This window comes from Formica exsecta, unplaced genomic scaffold (genome assembly GCF_003651465.1).
Source record: "Formica exsecta isolate Colony F162 unplaced genomic scaffold, ASM365146v1 scaffold48, whole genome shotgun sequence".
In the NCBI taxonomy this organism is placed as follows: Eukaryota; Metazoa; Arthropoda; class Insecta; order Hymenoptera; family Formicidae; genus Formica; species Formica exsecta.
The window spans coordinates 971158-991188 of NW_021852035.1; the positions used below are offsets into that span (position 1 = coordinate 971158).

General features: G+C 35.8%; 1 protein-coding gene across 1 annotated transcript in view; it reads left to right on the forward strand.

Annotated features, from left to right (window-relative positions):
* The window catches only part of LOC115241373 (helix-loop-helix protein 11), a 148455-nt gene extending 134406 nt beyond the window's left edge, over positions 1 to 14049 (forward strand). The window contains exon 6 of the mRNA XM_029817105.1: positions 69 to 14049. Coding sequence (XP_029672965.1) covers positions 69 to 441 — 373 coding nt within the window. The 3' untranslated portion in view covers positions 442 to 14049. The remainder of the gene's footprint in view (positions 1 to 68) is intronic.
* Positions 14050 to 20031: the final 5982 nt, after the last annotated feature.

Sequence of the window (20031 nt, forward strand, 5' to 3'; positions counted from 1 at the left end):
TTTGTTTTGTCGGCTCACAAAAGACCTAGATATTCGATATTCGTTAACGAGAGGTTTCTCGATTGCAGGTTGCCTTCTCCGTCGAACTCTTTGGACGACGGCATTCCGCAAGCAAGGCTGTACATCGCGAACACATCCCGGCAGAACCTGGAAACGATCGTCGAAGCGATACGTCATCTGGAGGGCGATCATCTGTTTAGCGATGAGCCCGCGCAGGATATGCCGTTGGCATTGACCAATAAGCAGCAAACGATGGTGAATTCAACGTCGACGAAGTCTACGACGTCCTCCTCTCCTCCATCTTCCTCTTCTCCCTCGGCGACGTCCGCCACAGTGACGTCCGCGAAGCAACGGATATTGCACGCCGAACACTTCCTCCAATTTCATACGCAACAGCAGACCCAACAGCGACCCGGCGTGATCGTGGTAAAGCACTCGTGATCCAGCAACGCGCTGCGCTCCGTGCACTGAACGATGTACTCGAAACGACGACGCATTCGTCCCCATCGCTCGACATCACCGCGGTTTGTCATTCGAAAATGAGGAATCCTTTTTGGCCAACTCGAGAGAAAGATAGCGAGCGTTCGCAGGGACAGGTAGACAGAGCGGCTATCATCGCAATCGCACATTGCACGCACTCTCTTCCGGCATAACGGAAAAAAATACTCTCCGTCCGCCGTTAATCTCCAATCGTTACCGGAGATCTTCATTCGGACTGTATACTGCGAGAGACACTTTATGTATGTTCCTACTACGTGCTTTGCTTGCCTTCGCTTTAATAAAGGTTGCTTAAGATGGAAAAATGCATACGATCGCGATAGAATGAAATTTAGATAGAAGGAATAAAGTTTTAAATCACGGACATAGCAAAACAGATAGCGAAGGCAGAGCCAAGCTCGAAGCTTGACGAAAGGATCCTCATCGTCGAGTCGTTGAAACGAAACGTCGTTTTCCCATTTTTTTTTTCTCGTGTAAATACTAACAATTCCTTCCGATCGTGTGTTTCCGACGATCGCCACGAGATCGCTTTGAATCTCGAAGGGTTTCCCGCTCCCTCCCTCCTCCCAAAGAAAGGTTCTCTTCCTTTCGCAAAAAAATTGCGAGATGCGAAGCGGACGTTTCTCATCCTTCGTTTTACTAGGTAGTACGTTCTTAGACTTAAGCGAAAACTACGTCGATAATATTTCTAGGCGGATAAGTCTGCGTACGCTGTATAATACATATATTACACATAAATATATTATTTGTAAAGAATATAAAGTACATATTTACGTTCTTTTTTTATATTGTTACGAAAATGAAAAAAATACAAGACGACAATGCGAGGAATGAGATATTGAGATATAACGACGCGTATATATGTTTTTTCGATGCTTATTACGGGGTTACACATACCACTAGATCGGGGCGCGAAACGACTAGGAGAAAGTGGTTTATCAAACAACAACAACGTTTAATCAAAATATATCCATACGCAATGTTTAATGTTTGACACACATGTTAGAGAAACGCTACGGCAGAGCGGAACGGACCTTGATACGGTCCTCGATACGCTGTCCCGCGTGTAGGTCTGCGTAACTCCTGTCTACTATGTTCTCGCGTATTATTAAAACATGTGTCGCGGGTTGAAGAAAAATTCCGTTTAATCTGTGCCAAATATTCCCAGAGAATACCCAGAAGTTTTGTTCCTTCATAGTAGACGTAATGTACGTAAAGTGACGACGCCGGTCGGTACATCCGGTAGACCTGAAGCGTAGTGAATTGACGATCGCTCGTCTCCTCCAATTTACTCGTCAATGCGATACGATGACCGGGAACCTTGATAGTGATGACTTTTCCCGGCTGGTATTCCCGTTGCGTCGCAGACCACTCTATCAGATTAACAATCAGCGTTAATAGACGCTAATTGTTGCAAGAGCCGAGGAGAAACCGGGACGGCGACAAGCTTTCTATGCGACGTCTTGAGTGACGTCCTGTGTGATTCTCTTTGCTGTGAAACTGTTAACCCTGCCGCATACGATATATTGCATACGAATTTTTTCTACGCAACATATGGATTTCTTATAGCTTGCGAATACGAGACTAAGAGGCTTGGAATTTACAATTTCTCGTGCCTTTCGAGGAGAGGAGCGATCGGTTTACGGGGAGGGTCGAACGATCGATCGACCGGCGTTGAGAAAAGAGCCGTTACGTTTTGTTTTTCTTTTTCTGTTTTTCTTTAATTCATTCACACGCGTCTATTGTGTATTATGTGCGTTAACTTTTTCTTTTTGTGTTACTTCTCTCTTTGTGCGTGTACCGTTTCATCGAGTGTTTGTCGATTGTGCAAGCGTTATCGCTCGCGAGTAATAGACTCATAGACCAATTTTTAATCGATTACATTATAGTACGGATCCTTTCGCCTGTAATTTACTATTATTACTGCTACTATTACTACTACTACTATTACTACTACTTTCTTTTCTACGACGAGGATAATTAATGTACGAGCGCGACGTAAGCTTAAGGATTTAATGCATAGAGGTATATATGCCTACGAGAAGTTAATTTTAAGTACTCTTTAAATATATATAAGTAAGTTAATGGACCTCTTCAAGTGAGGTAAGACGCGGTGGTAAGACGCAGAATAAGACGCAGTTAAGACCTTTAGTTAATCTTCTAGCAATTAGGATAAACGTAGGAATTGTTAGCCGAGTACGCAATTTGAAATACATCCAAGTTATTGTCTATCTGTACGATAAATGTGACGCTATTCCGTAACTGTATTGCGTGTATATAATATCTTTTAGCGGATATCATCGCATAACACACGATCACCTAGCTGACGTACCACGATGCTGAAATAGGATAATATCGTAAAATGTGCCCTTCGTACCTTTCGTTCGTCGTTCAATTTAAATTTCATTTTGATAACGTATATTTGCATATTTTTTTACATACCATTACCGTTTTCATTGTTTGTTTTTTTTCAAGAGTATGCAGATAAATGTAAAGGTTGTATTATTTATCTGGACTAGAGAAAAGAATATGTTTAACGGAACAATTACTCTCGAAACGTACGAGAGGCGCCCTATGTAGGAGTTACGATTCTATCTTAGGCTTTCGACATTCGCGATGAAAGTGTGATCCCGCGTTTCCGAAGTCGCGGATCTCGAAAGTAATGTACAAAGCTCGATGTCGACGTTCATGCGAGGACGCACGAGGGCCTAAAACAAATAGAGAAATTCACCTTCATTTCTGTCTTTTCCCACTATGAATCGTACGCAAAAGATTCACGGCAGATTCATTATTTTCGGGATAAGAAATTCATCGTTAATAGAACAGTCGTCTTCTGCATTATCGCGCTATATTCCTCGGTAACGAGTAATCGAATCTATGTAAAAGTACCGAGTGTAATGCGACGATGTTTATCACTTAGGTTCGACATAGGTTGTCGAATCGATCGAAAAAAAATCGCCGGGAAGATTTTCGAAGATACGAAAAGAGAAATATAAATCATTGAGTTTGACACAAATTGAATTTTTCCCATACGCGAGTCCGATATACATGTCTCGTTTTCCCGTATATACATCTGATTTTAATAGTTTCGAAAATCTCGTGCGAATATCTTCGGCGCTTCCATGATACATACACATACACACGTACACACATACATACATCCATATATACACGAATACAGATATATTCACGTGCGTAACTATATACGCATGTATAAAGTATACGAGAATGCTGTACGCGCGTACGCATTTAAGGAACCTATTGGTGATTCTCGAATTTTTCGCGATTTATTTTTTCTTTCTTCTTTAACTGTTTTGTTTCGCCGCACGTTTTTATATTTTATTCCGCGTGTCGCCCTTGGTATTAGCGTGTCGCGATTTGCTTTCGGTGGATGGCAGAATAGCGAGAGAGAGAGAGAGAGAGAGGACCGAATTGCAGAAAATTCGGAACATACTGCACATGTGCCAGCGTGAACAAGATCGACGATATCACAGTGACGGTTTCATTGCTATGAATGTCATTTCAAAATTTTTTATTCCAGATTAAACTATTAGTTGAATCGAACGAATTCTCAATTTGTTTTTCGGTTTCATTCATATTGATATCACTCTTCGTGATCGCGAGACAGGCAATGCTTACGGAAATATAAAAGTTTTAAATTTCGCGGAAGTAATGCAAAGCTCTATTCTCTTCTTTAAGTCATTAAAAAATCTTAACATTTTATGTTTTATGTATTTGTTATATATTATATTTTATGTTATATATATATATACTATGTATTTTTTAATTCTAAAATATTTTCGGAATAATAATATAAGTCTATTACTGATGATAATAAAAAAAATCACAGTTATATATATCTAAAGTTTTACATTAGATATTAGATATATTAGATATTAGAGATATTTTTTTATAATGCAGATTTTGCATTCACACTAAAAATCGCACCTAATGTTATTAAATTATTCACGCTATCTGTGATATAACTGTTTTGCAACTATTGACATCTCACTGATTTAAATGTGTTTTATTTGATATATTTCTTTGATATTCTGTTAATCGTTAGCGCTTTATACGCTCATTGAAACTAATAGCGAACTCGGATGCACAAGTGGGATGCACAAGTGCGCACTGGTGTATATAAATATTATTGTATATAAATTTATAACGGCATAAATAATAAAAATAATATTAAGAACAATTATTTTTAATAATTAATACTAAGAGCAATTATTATTGTTGTTCAATATAAATAATGATAATAACTCTTACTATAATACTTTTATAATTATTTTAATATTTAATTACTTAGACTTATATTGTAAATTTGTGATAATATTTAATGCGCACCAGTGCGCACTATAGTGTCCAACCGACTTTTCTATAAGTTTTATATCTATTAAATATTGAATGTGGTATTTGATCGCGCATGATACGCTCGATTATTGTTTATAACTTATCATACAAGATTTAATTACAAACGAGCAATTATAGCTCTGTTTCATTTCACGTTGAACTTGCAGATATTATCGATATGAATGATGTGCATTGTCTGGCAATATGTATTCCAAAATGCTGTCGTAACTTCTGAAATGTTGCGTAACTTTTTCTTTTTGACACAGTGAAGTTGAGCCTCTTAGAAAGAGACAATTAATGCTGGTTAATTGAGATGTCGTTCGATTTCTATACACATAATCAGATTCCTATACAATCCCATGCATAATGTCATACATGTGGCATAATAATTCTGTCATGCAAAATATGCATGTTATTAGTATTACATTAATACCAACCTGAAGAAAATTTTTTCATTTGCTGTCTTTTTAACTTTAATCCACTATAGTAATAAAATTGACGAGAATGAAATTTTTTAAAATAATTTGCATTTAAAATGTCATTTTTTATCCATGTACATTTCTTTCGATTTCATTCATAAAATGTACAACTTTTACAGCAAAGCTGAAAAACTTCGTATCGTGAAACTTTGACGAAATTTTAATGTCCCTTTTTTTTTTAAATCCATTGTCACACATATGCGTCACAGTGTGTGAGAAATTTTAGAAATCATTCACGAAAATTTGAGATATCGTCGACTTGTTTGCGCGAATTTCAAGGGTGATGACTCGGAAACGTTGATATTCGAGCGGCAGTTCATCCGTGAGGCAGAATACAATGCAACATACGAGGAAGTCCCACGTAAAACGAGATTGTAGCTAGCGATTCAGATTCAGCCGCTCGAAAATTATATGTTTCTTTAAAAAAATAAGAGAGATAGAGAGAGCTGTCACCGTCCCTGCCGCGGTGACACTCGATCGAAACGATCTTTTTTATCGTTGAATATATACATATAAAGTATAAAAAAAATATATATATATATATATATATATAAATATATATACATACAAAACACACAATGGCTCCTATAACTTCTCTACTGCTTCGTTGAGAGAGAAAGGCAAAAAAAGAGTAACAATTCGCAGGATACGGTTTAGCTGCTAATGAAAGTTGCTGATAGAGTAACGTAATCGCATTGAGAGTAGTAGAGAATGCGTGCGAAAAGGGTAAAAAGATGGGGAACAGCCAATATTTCCGAGATTGCGAGCGAGGGTGTGGCTGTGCGAATCGCGCGTGCGATCACGAGAACGACGAAGAAATTTTTACCGTTTAAGATTAATCCGATTTGTACACGTCGTGGCAAATGGCGACTGAGAGTAGCGCCGAGATTAATCAATCGATCGCCTCTGAAAGAGGGAAGATTGCAACTCGTATTTGTCATCAAGGGCTAGCGCTTTTGTTCGAAATGCGTGAGCTCTCCTCTCTCCAGAGACTGGAGAAAACTCAAACAATACGAAAGAGTTTAAAAGACTTGAGCTAAACAAGATTTAAATGGTGTCTTGAGAGATTGAGATGTTCCTTGGACTTCTTTGGACATCTGTATAAAAATGTCTTTTATACGTCTTTGAATATTGTTTGCGTTGTCTGAAGATGATCACTTGTCGACGTCATGTCTATTTACTTTCTAGAACGCGGTGCATCGAAATTCGGCGACGTGGATATTTCGCGAAATCGAGTATTTTTTTAATTGAGTCAGTATCCTACTCTCTTTCGCCACAGGCCTGTCGAAACAAATGTACATAGCGTAAAATCCATGAAACATTGGATTGCTGGCGGAAGAATGTACAACAGGGAGATAGTAGATAGGTAGATAGACCTGGTAGAGATGGAGAAAGCGAGAGTAAAAGGGAGAACGGGAGAGTGCGAGAGAATGCTAGACAGATATGTAGATCGTGCGTATAAAATAGCGGAATTTGTAATAACGAGTAACGTAAGTAGCGACAGAGATTCCAGAAGTCGTTTTCAGGAACAGAACTGAGTAGCGTGCGCGTCGCGGGCGCGTGTCTTTTTTGCGAATGAGAGAAAAGAGACGAAAGATGAGCGTGAGAATGCGTAGATGTAATTTGTAGTGCGCCGAAAAGATGTTTTCTTTTTTTTTCAAGTTTTGAAATACATTTCTTTTTTCTTCTTCTTTTAAATGACGTTATAAACTGCACTTTGAATCATATCGGAATATCCGTCATATCGGAGTATCCGTCGACTGAAGAATGACCCGGGTTCACGCGGCGCGTGGTAAACGAAGAGGCATGCAATAGTAATCGTCAATATCACAAAAAAATCGAGAGAGAAGGAAAAGCTATTGAATAATCCATTTGTATTTCGAGATCCCCTTGATTCAGATCGAGAATTACTGCAGGCATCAAATAGGAATCTCAAAAATCTTTGTGACACTTTTGAAGCATGGAGAATAGGCCGGAGGTTCAACCCTGTAAAAAAAAGAAAAGAAAATGATTAAATAATCAACGTTAGACATTTATTCGACAAATTTCTTCGTACATAAAATATTTCTGTCTTTTGTAACATTTATTTACGTACTTCTTAGATTTCTGCAGTTCCGTTAAACGCTGTTTAATGTGAACTCTATGATGAGAATATTTATTTAGATACGTATTTAATCATCGCTTCGAAGAACTCAAATTTAATCACGAAAACTGAGAAGTATGTAACTAATTTTGTCCAGGGAAAGATAGAAATCTCTTTTTCATAAAACTAGTATCGAATCAAAATATAGTTTTTGTTTTTTTCGCAATTTATTAAATTTTTCATAAATTATTTTAAACTTTGCACTGCAAGTATTTGTTGTTAATGAAATCTTCTGAAATACGTAACGCATTTTTCGATAACTGATATTATCCGAAGAGTGACGAGAAAATGTACCAATTATCAACTACGTACTAATGAAACGCTTTGCTCGAAAAAATTCGGATCAGCGAGAGAAAGGTGCTCCCTTAATTTTTTTAAAATGTTAAAGACAATTCTAGCTCGAATAAACGTAAGAAAAGCATAATGTCGACCAAATAAAAATTTATTAGAGCGCGTCGTATAACGCAAGACCGATACGGAAGATTAATGTGCCAGCAATGCGTCGTGTCGTATGTGATAACGGAGATGTGTAAAAAATTGAAATATTTTCTACAATATAATTCAAGAATTTAAATAATCTTTTTTAACTATTAATTAACAGTGTACACTGATACTACTAATTGAAAAATTGATTCTAGCAGTTGAACTGAAAAAAGAATATATGAAACAAGATGGAATAATTAACCAATGAAAATATAATATAAATAAGTTTATAATATCGATCGTATCACAAACACGCGACATATTGCTTCAATTTTACAATTTCCATGCACCGTCCAGTTGAGTACGATGAGAACGAAGAGACTTACCCGAAGATTACGTGGTTCCTTTAGAGACCATCTTTTTACTCCGATAATTGTCAATTCGAATTAAAGTGTTCGATCGTCTTCACCATTAAGATTTCAGTCGAGAAATCTGCCCGTTAATATTTCATGGTTTATGCAATACGTAAGATAACTCGACTAATTAGGCTCGAATCGCGAATCGAGAATCCAGTGATTGGTTATTACAATCGAAATCGCGAAAATTATATTCACTGAAATTTTTCTAAAACTTCAAAAATATATTATGAATTATAAAGAAATAGAGAGAATAATTCATATTATGACGATATTAAAACGATCGGATAAAGCCAGCTGAAACGAACGAGCAGAGTCAAGAAATCTTTTCACATCCATTACTCGAAGTTACTGTTGTCTACGCAAATCGAAAAAGAGTTCCAAGGTTGCAAAAGTTTCACAATTCAAGTGCAACAGTGGTCTAACTTTTTAAGAATTTGATATAAAAAAGTAGTCTGTAATATATTTTTTTTCAATTCTTTTACCTTTTATGGTCAATTTAAATTTTTAATTCTCACACAGATTGCACTTAATTATCGAATATAAAGAAACGATATAGAAAATATACTTGTTGATCACTTTAAGAAGTACACGAGTAAAAACTGATAGTAAACTAAGTAAAATGTTGAAATTACAGAAGAAAAGATACGTTTCTAAAATAAAGAGTATTAAATGAGTAATGCATCGAATCCTTCAATTATTTCACAAGTTTTCTATAGTCACATATCTATCAAAACGAATAAATTCATCATTTCATCTCTGAAAATGACCACACGAAATGAAGCTGAACTGCTTTTCTATTACACGGAATGAGGTGGCATCGTTCTCGTTAAAATATGCGCTTTTTTCTACGTGTAGACAGCCGATAGTCCGATACGACACGAGCATCCTCGATTCTATACAGTATCGAGTACCTCTTTTTATGAACTGAAACACAGGAGAATAACTTCTCGAGACTGAAATACAAGAGAGCCGTGATACCGACGAGGGTACCGGTAAGCGCAATTAATTAATCGTAATAATAATAAACAAAAAAAAAGAAATCGAGACTTTGAACACACGATTGAGAAAAAGAAGAATAAACAAAAAGTTCCTCAAGAGTTCAAGAGCCGCGTTTGCCGCGTGCGTTCGCATTTTCGACGAACGCGATTTTACACGATGAAGCGAATGTCATCCGCACGTGGTAAACGCTGCCTACACCACAAGAACAGACTGCCATTGAGTTTTGAGTGTGTACTCGTTTGTAATAAATAGTTATAATTGACCGAGAGAAAGAGAGAGAGAGAGAGAAAGAGCAAACCGATATTTCTGAAAAAGTGAATGAGAGGAGAAGGGAGACGTATGTATGACCGAGTGTGTTGCGTGAATCAGTGATGGATTTACTGACAATGGTCTCATTACTCTCCTAAATCGTTTTACGAATTCATAATTATTTGCTTCTCGAAAATATTTGTAATTACTAAATAAATAATCGTGAATTTTGGTATATGTATAAAGAACGATGTTATAATACTCGAAGAGAGGTAATTTCGATGATAAACTATAGCTTTTAATTAAAAACTCGAAATGGAAACGAATTAAAGATACAAAAAAAAAGTTAAAGAAAAAGTTAAAGTTAATGACTGAAAAAGTACACGTCATGAACGAAAAATATGACTTAATTATCTCGAATTTAATTATTGCGGCACTTAGTTCCGTTCTCATTTCGGGTCTTTAATTATCGCACGCAATTTGAAGTTTTAAATCCGTCACCAACGTAAATGCCGTTGTATTATTTGTGAAAGAGAAACGGGGCGACGCGCGTATAATCCTTCCGCGTAAAAGGTCTTCTTGGGCTGTAAAATTTAGATCTTTCCGCCGCTGGAGAGAACGAGCTCGCTCCTCGACGTTGGCCGAAGACGACACGCAGCGGTGTATAAATTGCCATAGGATTATGCAGATCGAACGACCCGATAAAAGGATTATTCTAGACCGGAGACGATGCGAGATTATAAGTGTGCGTTAACGAGTTTGGCTGACTGGCATTTATTCTAGAAGATCCTGAGGAATCAATAATACAAATGAGAAGAGAGGAAAAATATAATTCTCTGTGATGTATTTCCATGATTTAATTATATGTGTATGTAATTATGATTATCTTTACGCGGATTTACGCGCGCGCGTTTAATTAGTATTATTTGCGAATATGTAAATTTGCATCGTGCAAGTATCAATATTAAGTAGCGTGTAAGATGAGACGCGTATAGCGCGATCGAATATTGCCGAGAGGCTGTCCGTATCCTAGATACTAGAATCGCGCGCGAGAGATCGTACAAATCGTATAATTTATTGCGACTACGAACACGAAATCGTTAATCGTTTCTGTATCCGAGGATCGAAATGCAGGAATGATGTAACGGCGGGAAAAAAAAAACGAAATGACGTTCCGCAAAACTGCGTATGTTTTCGCGCGTGAGGATGTAGCTCACTTTTTATTCGCATTATTTATTTAGATGCGATAGGCGAGTAATAATATTGCGATTGTCTTGACAAGTATACTCGGTACAAGTGTGTGAACGTGCAAGAATTTCATCTATAATAAATTTTTCCAGAGAACGCAGATACGCAACGCTCGCTCATTTATCAGTATTTAATATCGATGTAAAAAATTTAATTATCCCATCGTGCGGAGAAACGCGTGTAATATAATTACACACATATAAATTTTATTGAAAAAAAGTCTATGCGCGAAAGGAAAGAAAATTAGAGTAACAAAGAATAATTAGTGAAGATATATATATTTTAAATAGTTTTTAATTATCTTATATTTCTGCTTTATCCTCTTATGCTTGTCTTTAAGAATCAAAAGCACGAGTACCCCAAGGAATAAACAATCTTGTGTCGATCATCGGTCAATATTTTAGCTATCTAGAAATAATAATGCGGAATTAAAGAGGATTATAAACGGAGATATCAAAAAGCCTGGAATGTCATGACGCTAGGAACAATCGGAAAAGCGATAGAAAGACTAGATAGTCATTACAGAGTGCCGAGAGAGGAAAGATAAAATGAGAAAGAGAGTGCGTTGATTTTGCGAGTGAGAGTGTGAGAAAGATTTTTGTCGATTAAGCTCCATAAAATAATAAGAACGCCGATTGCATCGCGGCGACTCGAGCGAATCCCGGAAAATGCTCGTTAATATTTGTGCCGATGACGGGGACGATCCGCATAATTCGTTCGGGTCGGCGGATAGCGTTAAGAACTATGATTACTGTCGTACGAGAAATAGAAGGGAGATATCGGAAGCGGCTGGAAAAAGCGGAGATTTCGTGCTAAGGCGACTAAAGGCGTTCGAGAGCTCGAACCGGGAACTCGAAACGGAGGAAATCGTTAATATTATACAGGGCGTCCCATAAACCAAGGCATACTCCTTGGAATTGATATTTTCTCAAATGTGATTTGAAAAGCTTATAAATTATTAGCGATTGAAAATGAAAAGCTTTCCGCAAAATAAATTTCGGAAGATAAATAAACAACAAAAAATATATTAAATTGATTTAATATATCAATTTTTAATTCGATATATCATTAAAGACTAGAAAATTATAGGAAAGTATAAAAATGATAAGCTCTTATGATATTGTGGCCAAACAAAAATTCTATGGAATTGAAATTGGCCGAAGAAGCTGTGATTAAAAGGATACCCGATGGTTCGGCGACACCCTGTATCGTAAGACTTCTTATGAGAAAACTCGCGCGATATTTATTCGACACTTATCTGCAATTTCTATCAATCGGTATCTTGCCACGCATAATTATTCTGAAAGGGAAATGAAAACAAAGACGTTTACTGTGCGCAAAAACGTGCCGATTACTTTGACTCGAAATCATGTTTGAGAGATTAGAGCAGGAACACGACTTTGTTACTTTTGCAGACCATCAAAGAATCTCGTATGTCTGTCTGTGAACCGCTTATTATACAAATGTGCCGCAATATAATATATATATACAATAAAAATAATAGTAATTATAATTAAAAAACTATCTATTCGGCAATCATTTGAGAAATCATTATAAAAAGAAATCATTAATTATCCCAATAACTGAAAGATAGGGTGTCGCGTTTGTACCCTTTGATTAATCATAAGCAAAAACCGATTCTAAATTGAAATTAGAAAATCGGCAAATGTGCAGTTTTGGATCCTCCAGAAAATGAGATGTTGCGGCGCATTAATAGCATTGTTGATAGCGAGATTACTTTAGTCGGGCAAAAGAGAGCGAGTGAGTGAACACAAGAGAGAGAGAGAGAGAGAGAAAGAAAGAGAGAAAGAAAATGGGAGAATGTGAAAATGCGTTAGATAGAGATATGTAAAAGAGCGAAGTGTCTTAGAACTAATGGAATTCCTCTGCGCGAATGCACGGAACGCGCTAACACAAGCAGCCACCTCCGAACGAGAAGTCTTCAATACCATTTGCATATTGCTTTTTATTGTTACACGAACATTATAACAATACATTACATAAAGAAGGAATATTACAGCGGTACGTATATACGATTAAAAAAAGATGAGTTCCACGACGCGGCGGCAACGATCGCACGGACAAGTTTTCAATGTAGTTTGCGATGATTTCGGTGTTTTTTTGCTCGAAATTTTCAGAGCATGTCATTCTTAAGATCGTACACTACACGACAGTCGATGACAATCTCGACAATGTATTTTATTATCATAGCGAAGCTAATACATCGCTCATTTCTCGTTCTTGATACTGGATATATTCGCTAAATCACTGGAAATTATCCACAATTGATTTGCAGATAATTGTGTTATATAATTATGAAAGGACTTTTCCGCGCGATCAGAACATCTCTGACGTCCTGGAACACATACAATACTTTAGATACTACGCGTTACGTTTTTGTATTTACGAAGAAAAAAAATCTACGAGATAGGAAACGGACTTGCTTTTCTCTCTTTTCTACTATTTTGTATATTAGCAAATAATCGTTAATTAGAGAAGTTATTATGACTAGTGTTTCGTTATTTTAATCAACAAGATTTTATTAAGTGGAATACACAACGAGGGCAAGAAATTACTTGCCGTCGTTATTGCAACGATGCGGCCTGATTTGTGCGTTTCTGTTGTTATTTTTATTTATGTAAATGTTTTAATTCGCATATGTATTCGTCAACGAAAGTGGGAGATCGACGTTTATGACCAATACTTCTTCTTCCTCATTTTAATTTATTAAGAGAACTTTAGTTAGTAATATGTTGGACAAATAATATTTTTATAACTTGAGACGAATGTCTGCCAGCATTTATTCGATTCATTACAGACATGCAAAACTACATTGATTCAAAGTTTAATAAACGTGATCTCCCGCGGACAACGAGATTCTCCTTCTTAAAATTTATGAATCAAGCGGCATCGTTTCTAAATATCATTATCGTTATACGATAAAGTATAATAAACCTCGCAAATCTGTCGACGTTGGAAAGCAATCGACTGGTTCCTTGGAAATGAGAGAGCCAAGAGATTGCGCCAAGAGAAGTACAAATTATTAAAAAAAAAGAAAAGAGTAAAAGATGATAACTGCGAAAAAATCAATCATTCGAAGATGAGATAATGCGACCAATAATGAAAGAGGTGTAATAATTGATTTTAGTTTCATCGCTTTTCATTCATTATCTTTGATTATATTATTGCTTGTAACATTAATTCAAAAACCTTGAATACAAAAAAAAAAAATAAATAAATCATGTTATCCGCTGTTTCGTCCCCCTTGTATAAAACCCTACCTGTGATATACGAATAAAGTAAATTGGATTTCGATCCGAGCGATTTTTATGCAACAGTATATTTTCAATAGATGATTCTGCGATTTTTTATTTATAATTTACTATTGATGACTTTATCGAAAAATTTATTTCGAGTCTTTTTTCTTTCGAATTTTCTCGCAAAATTTCAAAATTTCTTTATTCCAAACAGGAGAATTTATATTGATAACAAAAGATATTATTATCCAGATATATGTTAAGAATATATATAAATTATATAATTTAACAAAAATTTAATTAAGATATAAGAGAAGAATTTTTATTTTTTTTTCACGAGAGGATAGGTAAAACTGGTTCTCGAAGAAGTACAAGTAATAGAATGCAGCAGATTATTTCACTGTGATTTTTATTGAAACACTCTTTAGGGTACACAAGCTATCCTAGGTAAGCATTAAAGAAAGTATAAAAAAATGAACAACTGTTTATGGAATCACAAAGTGTGGATGTCTGCTCTTCTTACAATCATTATAAACGTACTTTAACGTGCATACACGAAGGCACAACGATCCTCGACCCTTACGCGCTGAGTATTTCGCCGCGAGAACGTGGCTGACGATATTGAGAAGTGTTATCGATGAGCTGATCGTGCAATTATCCCGTAATATCCATTCGTTTTAGTCGCACCTTCTGCATTTCACATAACAAAGAAGCGGCTAAAACACGATCAGAGTTCGCGTTAATTCCAAGGTGGTCGCTCTAACGGAGATCCATTGACATCCAATGTCCCAAGGAATCAGAAAACTAATTCTAGTTTTACGCACAAATGCATAATATCGCTTTTTACAAGCTCCGCGCTAAAAGTTCTTCTTCCGGCGCTCGTCGTCATGGCAAAATTACACTCTCCGAGAACATCAACATACGAAATAAGCGTGTCCACACGCTTATAACACACAGAGTTCTGTCGTAAAGGGGACCGAGTGCCTTCTATACAAAAATTCATTACGCGATATAATATTCATGATAATATAGAATCTATATTTTGTATTATAAATCTAAAAGCTTATTGTACACTCGTAATACAGCTAGTTCATTGTAACGCGAGCGCATTCTGATTATTTAACATTCTCTCATTTAGATCGTAATTCTTTCTTTAAAGAAGGCCACTTGTTTTCGACTGCTTTTCTTTTTTCAACAGTTTTATTTTTATTGATAACTGAAAAATATCCGTCGATTTTTTTTGGATAAATAATTCAACAGATTATATATATACATATATGAGCATAATTATATAATACCTCTTTTCGGATCATTAATTATTGCGCTTCTTTCGGATATTGAAGAAAAAAAATGATATCGACTGGGTAAGGCCACCCAGTGCAACCAAGTGCTATTCTCATATTCAATTACATAACAAGGCTAGCCTATTCTATTGTCTGCTTAACGTATATTTAAATAATAATCACAAAAATGAGACCAAGGTCCAAACATGTCCTTTGGTCGGGACCATCAATGGAAAGGCGGTCTCGCACCTGATTTTCAATGTGAGTTTATTTGTTTTCATTCATACGATCGCACAGGTGATATTCATCGATGGCTTCTCTAATATTGGAATAAAAGTAAGTGCAGTATATAATTTTATATATCGCGGCGCTAAGATTTTGTCAATGTCCGAAAAGTTACTAGTACACAGCGATATTGTATTAAAAAATCGAAACGGAAAATAACTGAGCGCTCAGATTGTAGAAGATATTTCCAGACTGTTTTATTAATTATCTTCGAACAATGCTAGAAAAGCATATTTTGGTTCTTTTTTTAATCTTTGCATATCTTAGTATCAAATTAGAAAAAAATGTTTTATCATCCACCATTTAATTCATCAATATTTTATTACTTTTCCCGTAAAATAAAGATTGCTGTCAATTTTCATTTTATTGTCAAGACAACATAACATCGCGATAAAATTTATTCCTCTATAAGTCACTGTAATATTGAAATCGGAGTATACAGATTACGAGCATTCAGCTTAAATTCAAGTTAGGTATATGATCACAAGTGCAGGTAAGGTAGTATTGCAAAGTTTTCATAGCTTGCGCCAAAATTGACGATCAGCGCAAAACGGAGTCGATTCGTCGTCTAGCTCGACGATGCAAAAGTATAGAAAAAAAAACGTAGCAATAACTGTAGATAGACACTTCGCTAATGGAATATAAAAGTAACTTACGCTTAGAGCATCTTAATAATAAAGTAGAGTATAAAGTATGACTTAAGTACAACCACAAAACTTTGTCATTATTATGGCATTCGTATCCTTAACTATGCGGCCCGTTAGATAGCGTCTGCTCTCTGACGGCGCGTCTCTTTATAAAAAGATGGCATTCGTCTTAACTACGCGGCCCGTTAGATAGCATCTGCTCTCTGACGGCGCGTCTCTTTATAAAAAGAATCTACTATTTGCGTACAAAGATGATGATTGTCGTGATACGCATACGCGCGTTTCGTGTAGCTCTCCAGAAAACGCACGATTAGAGCATATAGATTCGATCCCCTCTCTTCGTTCCCTCTCTTTCCGGTTCCTATCTTCAACCGATAGCAAAGAGTAACGAGAATATGGTTTGGCGATAAATTAATGCTTTTCTATCTTTTATGTGTACGTCGCACGCGTACATGAATTAAAGATTGAAAACGATACTATCAATATTATATAATTGCACGTGTTGTCGAAAATTGTAATTCATCAATGAAAAAAATTTGAAACCGATAAGTTTCTCGATGATAAATTTAAACCTTGATAACAAATTTATTTATACTTTAGCTTAGAATTTATTTTATTCGAGATAAAAATTTCTTTTTATCTAATTTTACCATATTGATGGAGAAATTTATACCGTTAAAAAATTAAATTATGAATTTAAATATTGTTAATACTTTTTCATCCTTCTTTGTCAGAATTTAAATCCTTTTTTCTGATACAACAAGATAAAAACAAAACAAATAACACAATTCAAGGCCATTTTCTAAGACAAAAATACTTACGTAATCATTTTTAATCATTTAAAAAAATATTAGAATTTAAAAATGAGTTGTTTTTATATAGAGATAATTATATCTATACATACCAGTAGATCAAATATTTGGAATTGTACAAATTATCGACTTCAATTACTTCGCCTCGTCGCATCTACCGATCTCGATACTCTTTGAAACACGGCGTCGTCTTTTTTCTTACGAGAGCTTTACAGTAATTCACGTTTCTGTTCGTACGTGACCTGAACATTTCTCTCCTTTCGTTGCGTCGCTATTTTTGATTATTCCGCTTATCGTGTTAATCGACGATCACAGGAAGTACGCGGTGTTAATCAGGCTTTTGGGTCCCTTATATGTGTCGTGTACGTGTATATTAATGTCATGTACGTGTGAATGCATATAGAGCATGTGGATATATGTCGAACGACGAGTTTAAATGGCTTTCACGGCTGCGATATAATTAACGCTGAAAGAATGGCGAAATACTCTCTGTTTTCCTGTCTTCCTTCCTTGAATTCTTGTTGCAAATTTTCATACATCAAACGACGTCAGAAATTCCTATGGCCCTTTTTTCCTTCTTCAGCCCTTCGTCGGTCGAATCTGTAAGCAGAGGTAAAGTAACACATATATTACATCTATTTATAATTTAATTATTATAATTAATAAAGATGATGATATGAAATATTCAGAATAACAGAAAACTAAATTAATAATTTATAAAATCAGTTCTTTTTAAGTATAAAGTATATAATTTTTTTTTATGGATGTAGTCTATTTTTTTCTGAACATGTCATATTTTCATTATTTAACTTAATCTCTATAAAATATAATACCTTTTGACAAAAAAATAGTCGCTTACAATTAAGTAAAATTTTATTAACAAATAAAATAATATTTTTTAAAAATATTAATTGGGAGAAACCTTTTAAGTATTTTAGGTATTTAGGTATAAAATATGTTTTGTGGCGTATGTATGTGAATCCGCGTCGTTGGAAAACATGAAACTTCACAGACTTTATCCCCCTTTTCAATCTTGATCGCTGATGAACAGCTATCGTGCTGGCAGTAATGAAATGCGATATACGCGCGTTGTGTTATCTGATGGATAAATAGAATTATACTCCGGAATTTTTAAATCGTTAATTGAAAGTGTCGCGCTTCGACGATAACTTAGGTTCGTATTTATAGTTGTTACTCGAATCTCTCTCATCTAAAGAGCATATGAGAGGCGAGTGAGATATTCAAAATGGAATTTCATACTTTAAGATGCGAATGATTCAATAGTTACATTCTTCTAATTAAAGACCAACTATATAAAGACTATATTTAGCTGAGAAAAGCATGCGAAAGTACTTTTACAACTGTAAACATAGTCTTAGTTAATTATAAATTATTATTTCATTGCAATCTTAACAAACAATAATTATTTTTCTAACAATGCTTAAAATTAAATATATTTCGTTTCGCAAATTAGTTGCGTCTTCGCGTGATATTTCGAGTTCGCTTCAACAAGAAGTTCGATTAGAATCGATTAAACTTCAATCGATCGTCTGATAAAGATAGGGCAGGATCGTCTTTCTTTAGTTCCGTCCCGTCTCTTGTCTCATGTACCATATGTCGCCATATCGTGTCTTCACATGTAGATAGCTGAATATATCGACCTCCTTTTTTACTATATTTTCAAGATATATATGTACTCTGAGACAAGAGCGAATACAGACGGTTCACATCGATCCCATCCATCAATTTCATATTCTTTCATTTGCATTGGTTTTTAGCATGTTGCGAATAATTAGTCTTCGCGTAATATTTCGAGCTTGCTTCGATAAGTGGTTCGGTAAGTGATTTGAATCGATAAATAGTTCGATAAGTAATTTGAATTGATTAAAATTCGATGGATTGCCCGATAAGGACAAGGCGAGATTGTCTTCGTTCAGTTCCGTCCCGCAGCGTAATCAATATCGCGGCGTATCAATCTTCATAATTGAAATACATTGAGATAACTTAATTCCATATCGCTCATGTGCATTAGCCATTGACCTACGATTAAGCGGTTCTGGGAAAGTGAACTACGCTACAAGAGAATTTGGCTCCGCGCGGCAATTACACGCTCCCCGTTAAAATTAGCGGCCTAATTGGGAAAGTAGCGTGATTGCTCGCTGTTAAACAACCACGGCGAGGCCGTGGCTATTCTATGTTGAGGCCTCGGCCGGATACCACGACGCGTACCAATAATTTGACGTAATTTAATAAACGCAACCCTGCACTCTCGTGTACGCGCGCGGGGTCGTGCGACTGTTATTACAGACAGTTTGAACGTATCTCGGTAGTGCGTAATGATGATGCACCTAGTCACTGGCGTATAGTAGCGGCCCGATCATCGGTCATGCAAATTGGCGATGCAGAATACGGCGGTATCCCCATCGTCCGCCGATTCCCCTCGCGATGCATCGTACTGTGTGTGCATACCGGTTTAGAAAACAGTCTATCGACATTAAGCTCGCGATCGTTATATTTGTACACCAGTAATTTATTATGCTCATTAAGTTACTTCTTCGGTTCCTCCTACGTTGAATCCATAATGCTCGGAAAAAGAGAGGGAGAAAGAATTATTTCTAACGCCAAGAAAAAAGTCTGCACCGCGATTGAATATTAAGATATATATGCACAATGCACCTGTTTGTTTTTTTAAGATTATTTAAAACATTGCTCAATAGTAATGCGAATCAATAATTTTTAATAATTGAAATATATATATGATACTGAAAATAATTATTATCATAGCTACGGGAATTTTTTTACGACCGAGCAATCTTCAATCGCGAAATTCATGTTCCTCTGTTGAATTTCTATTTATCTCCTATATTTTACGTTACGCGAATCAGTGTTACAATGCATGCATAAATCGAATATTATTTCAAACGTCTGTGAAA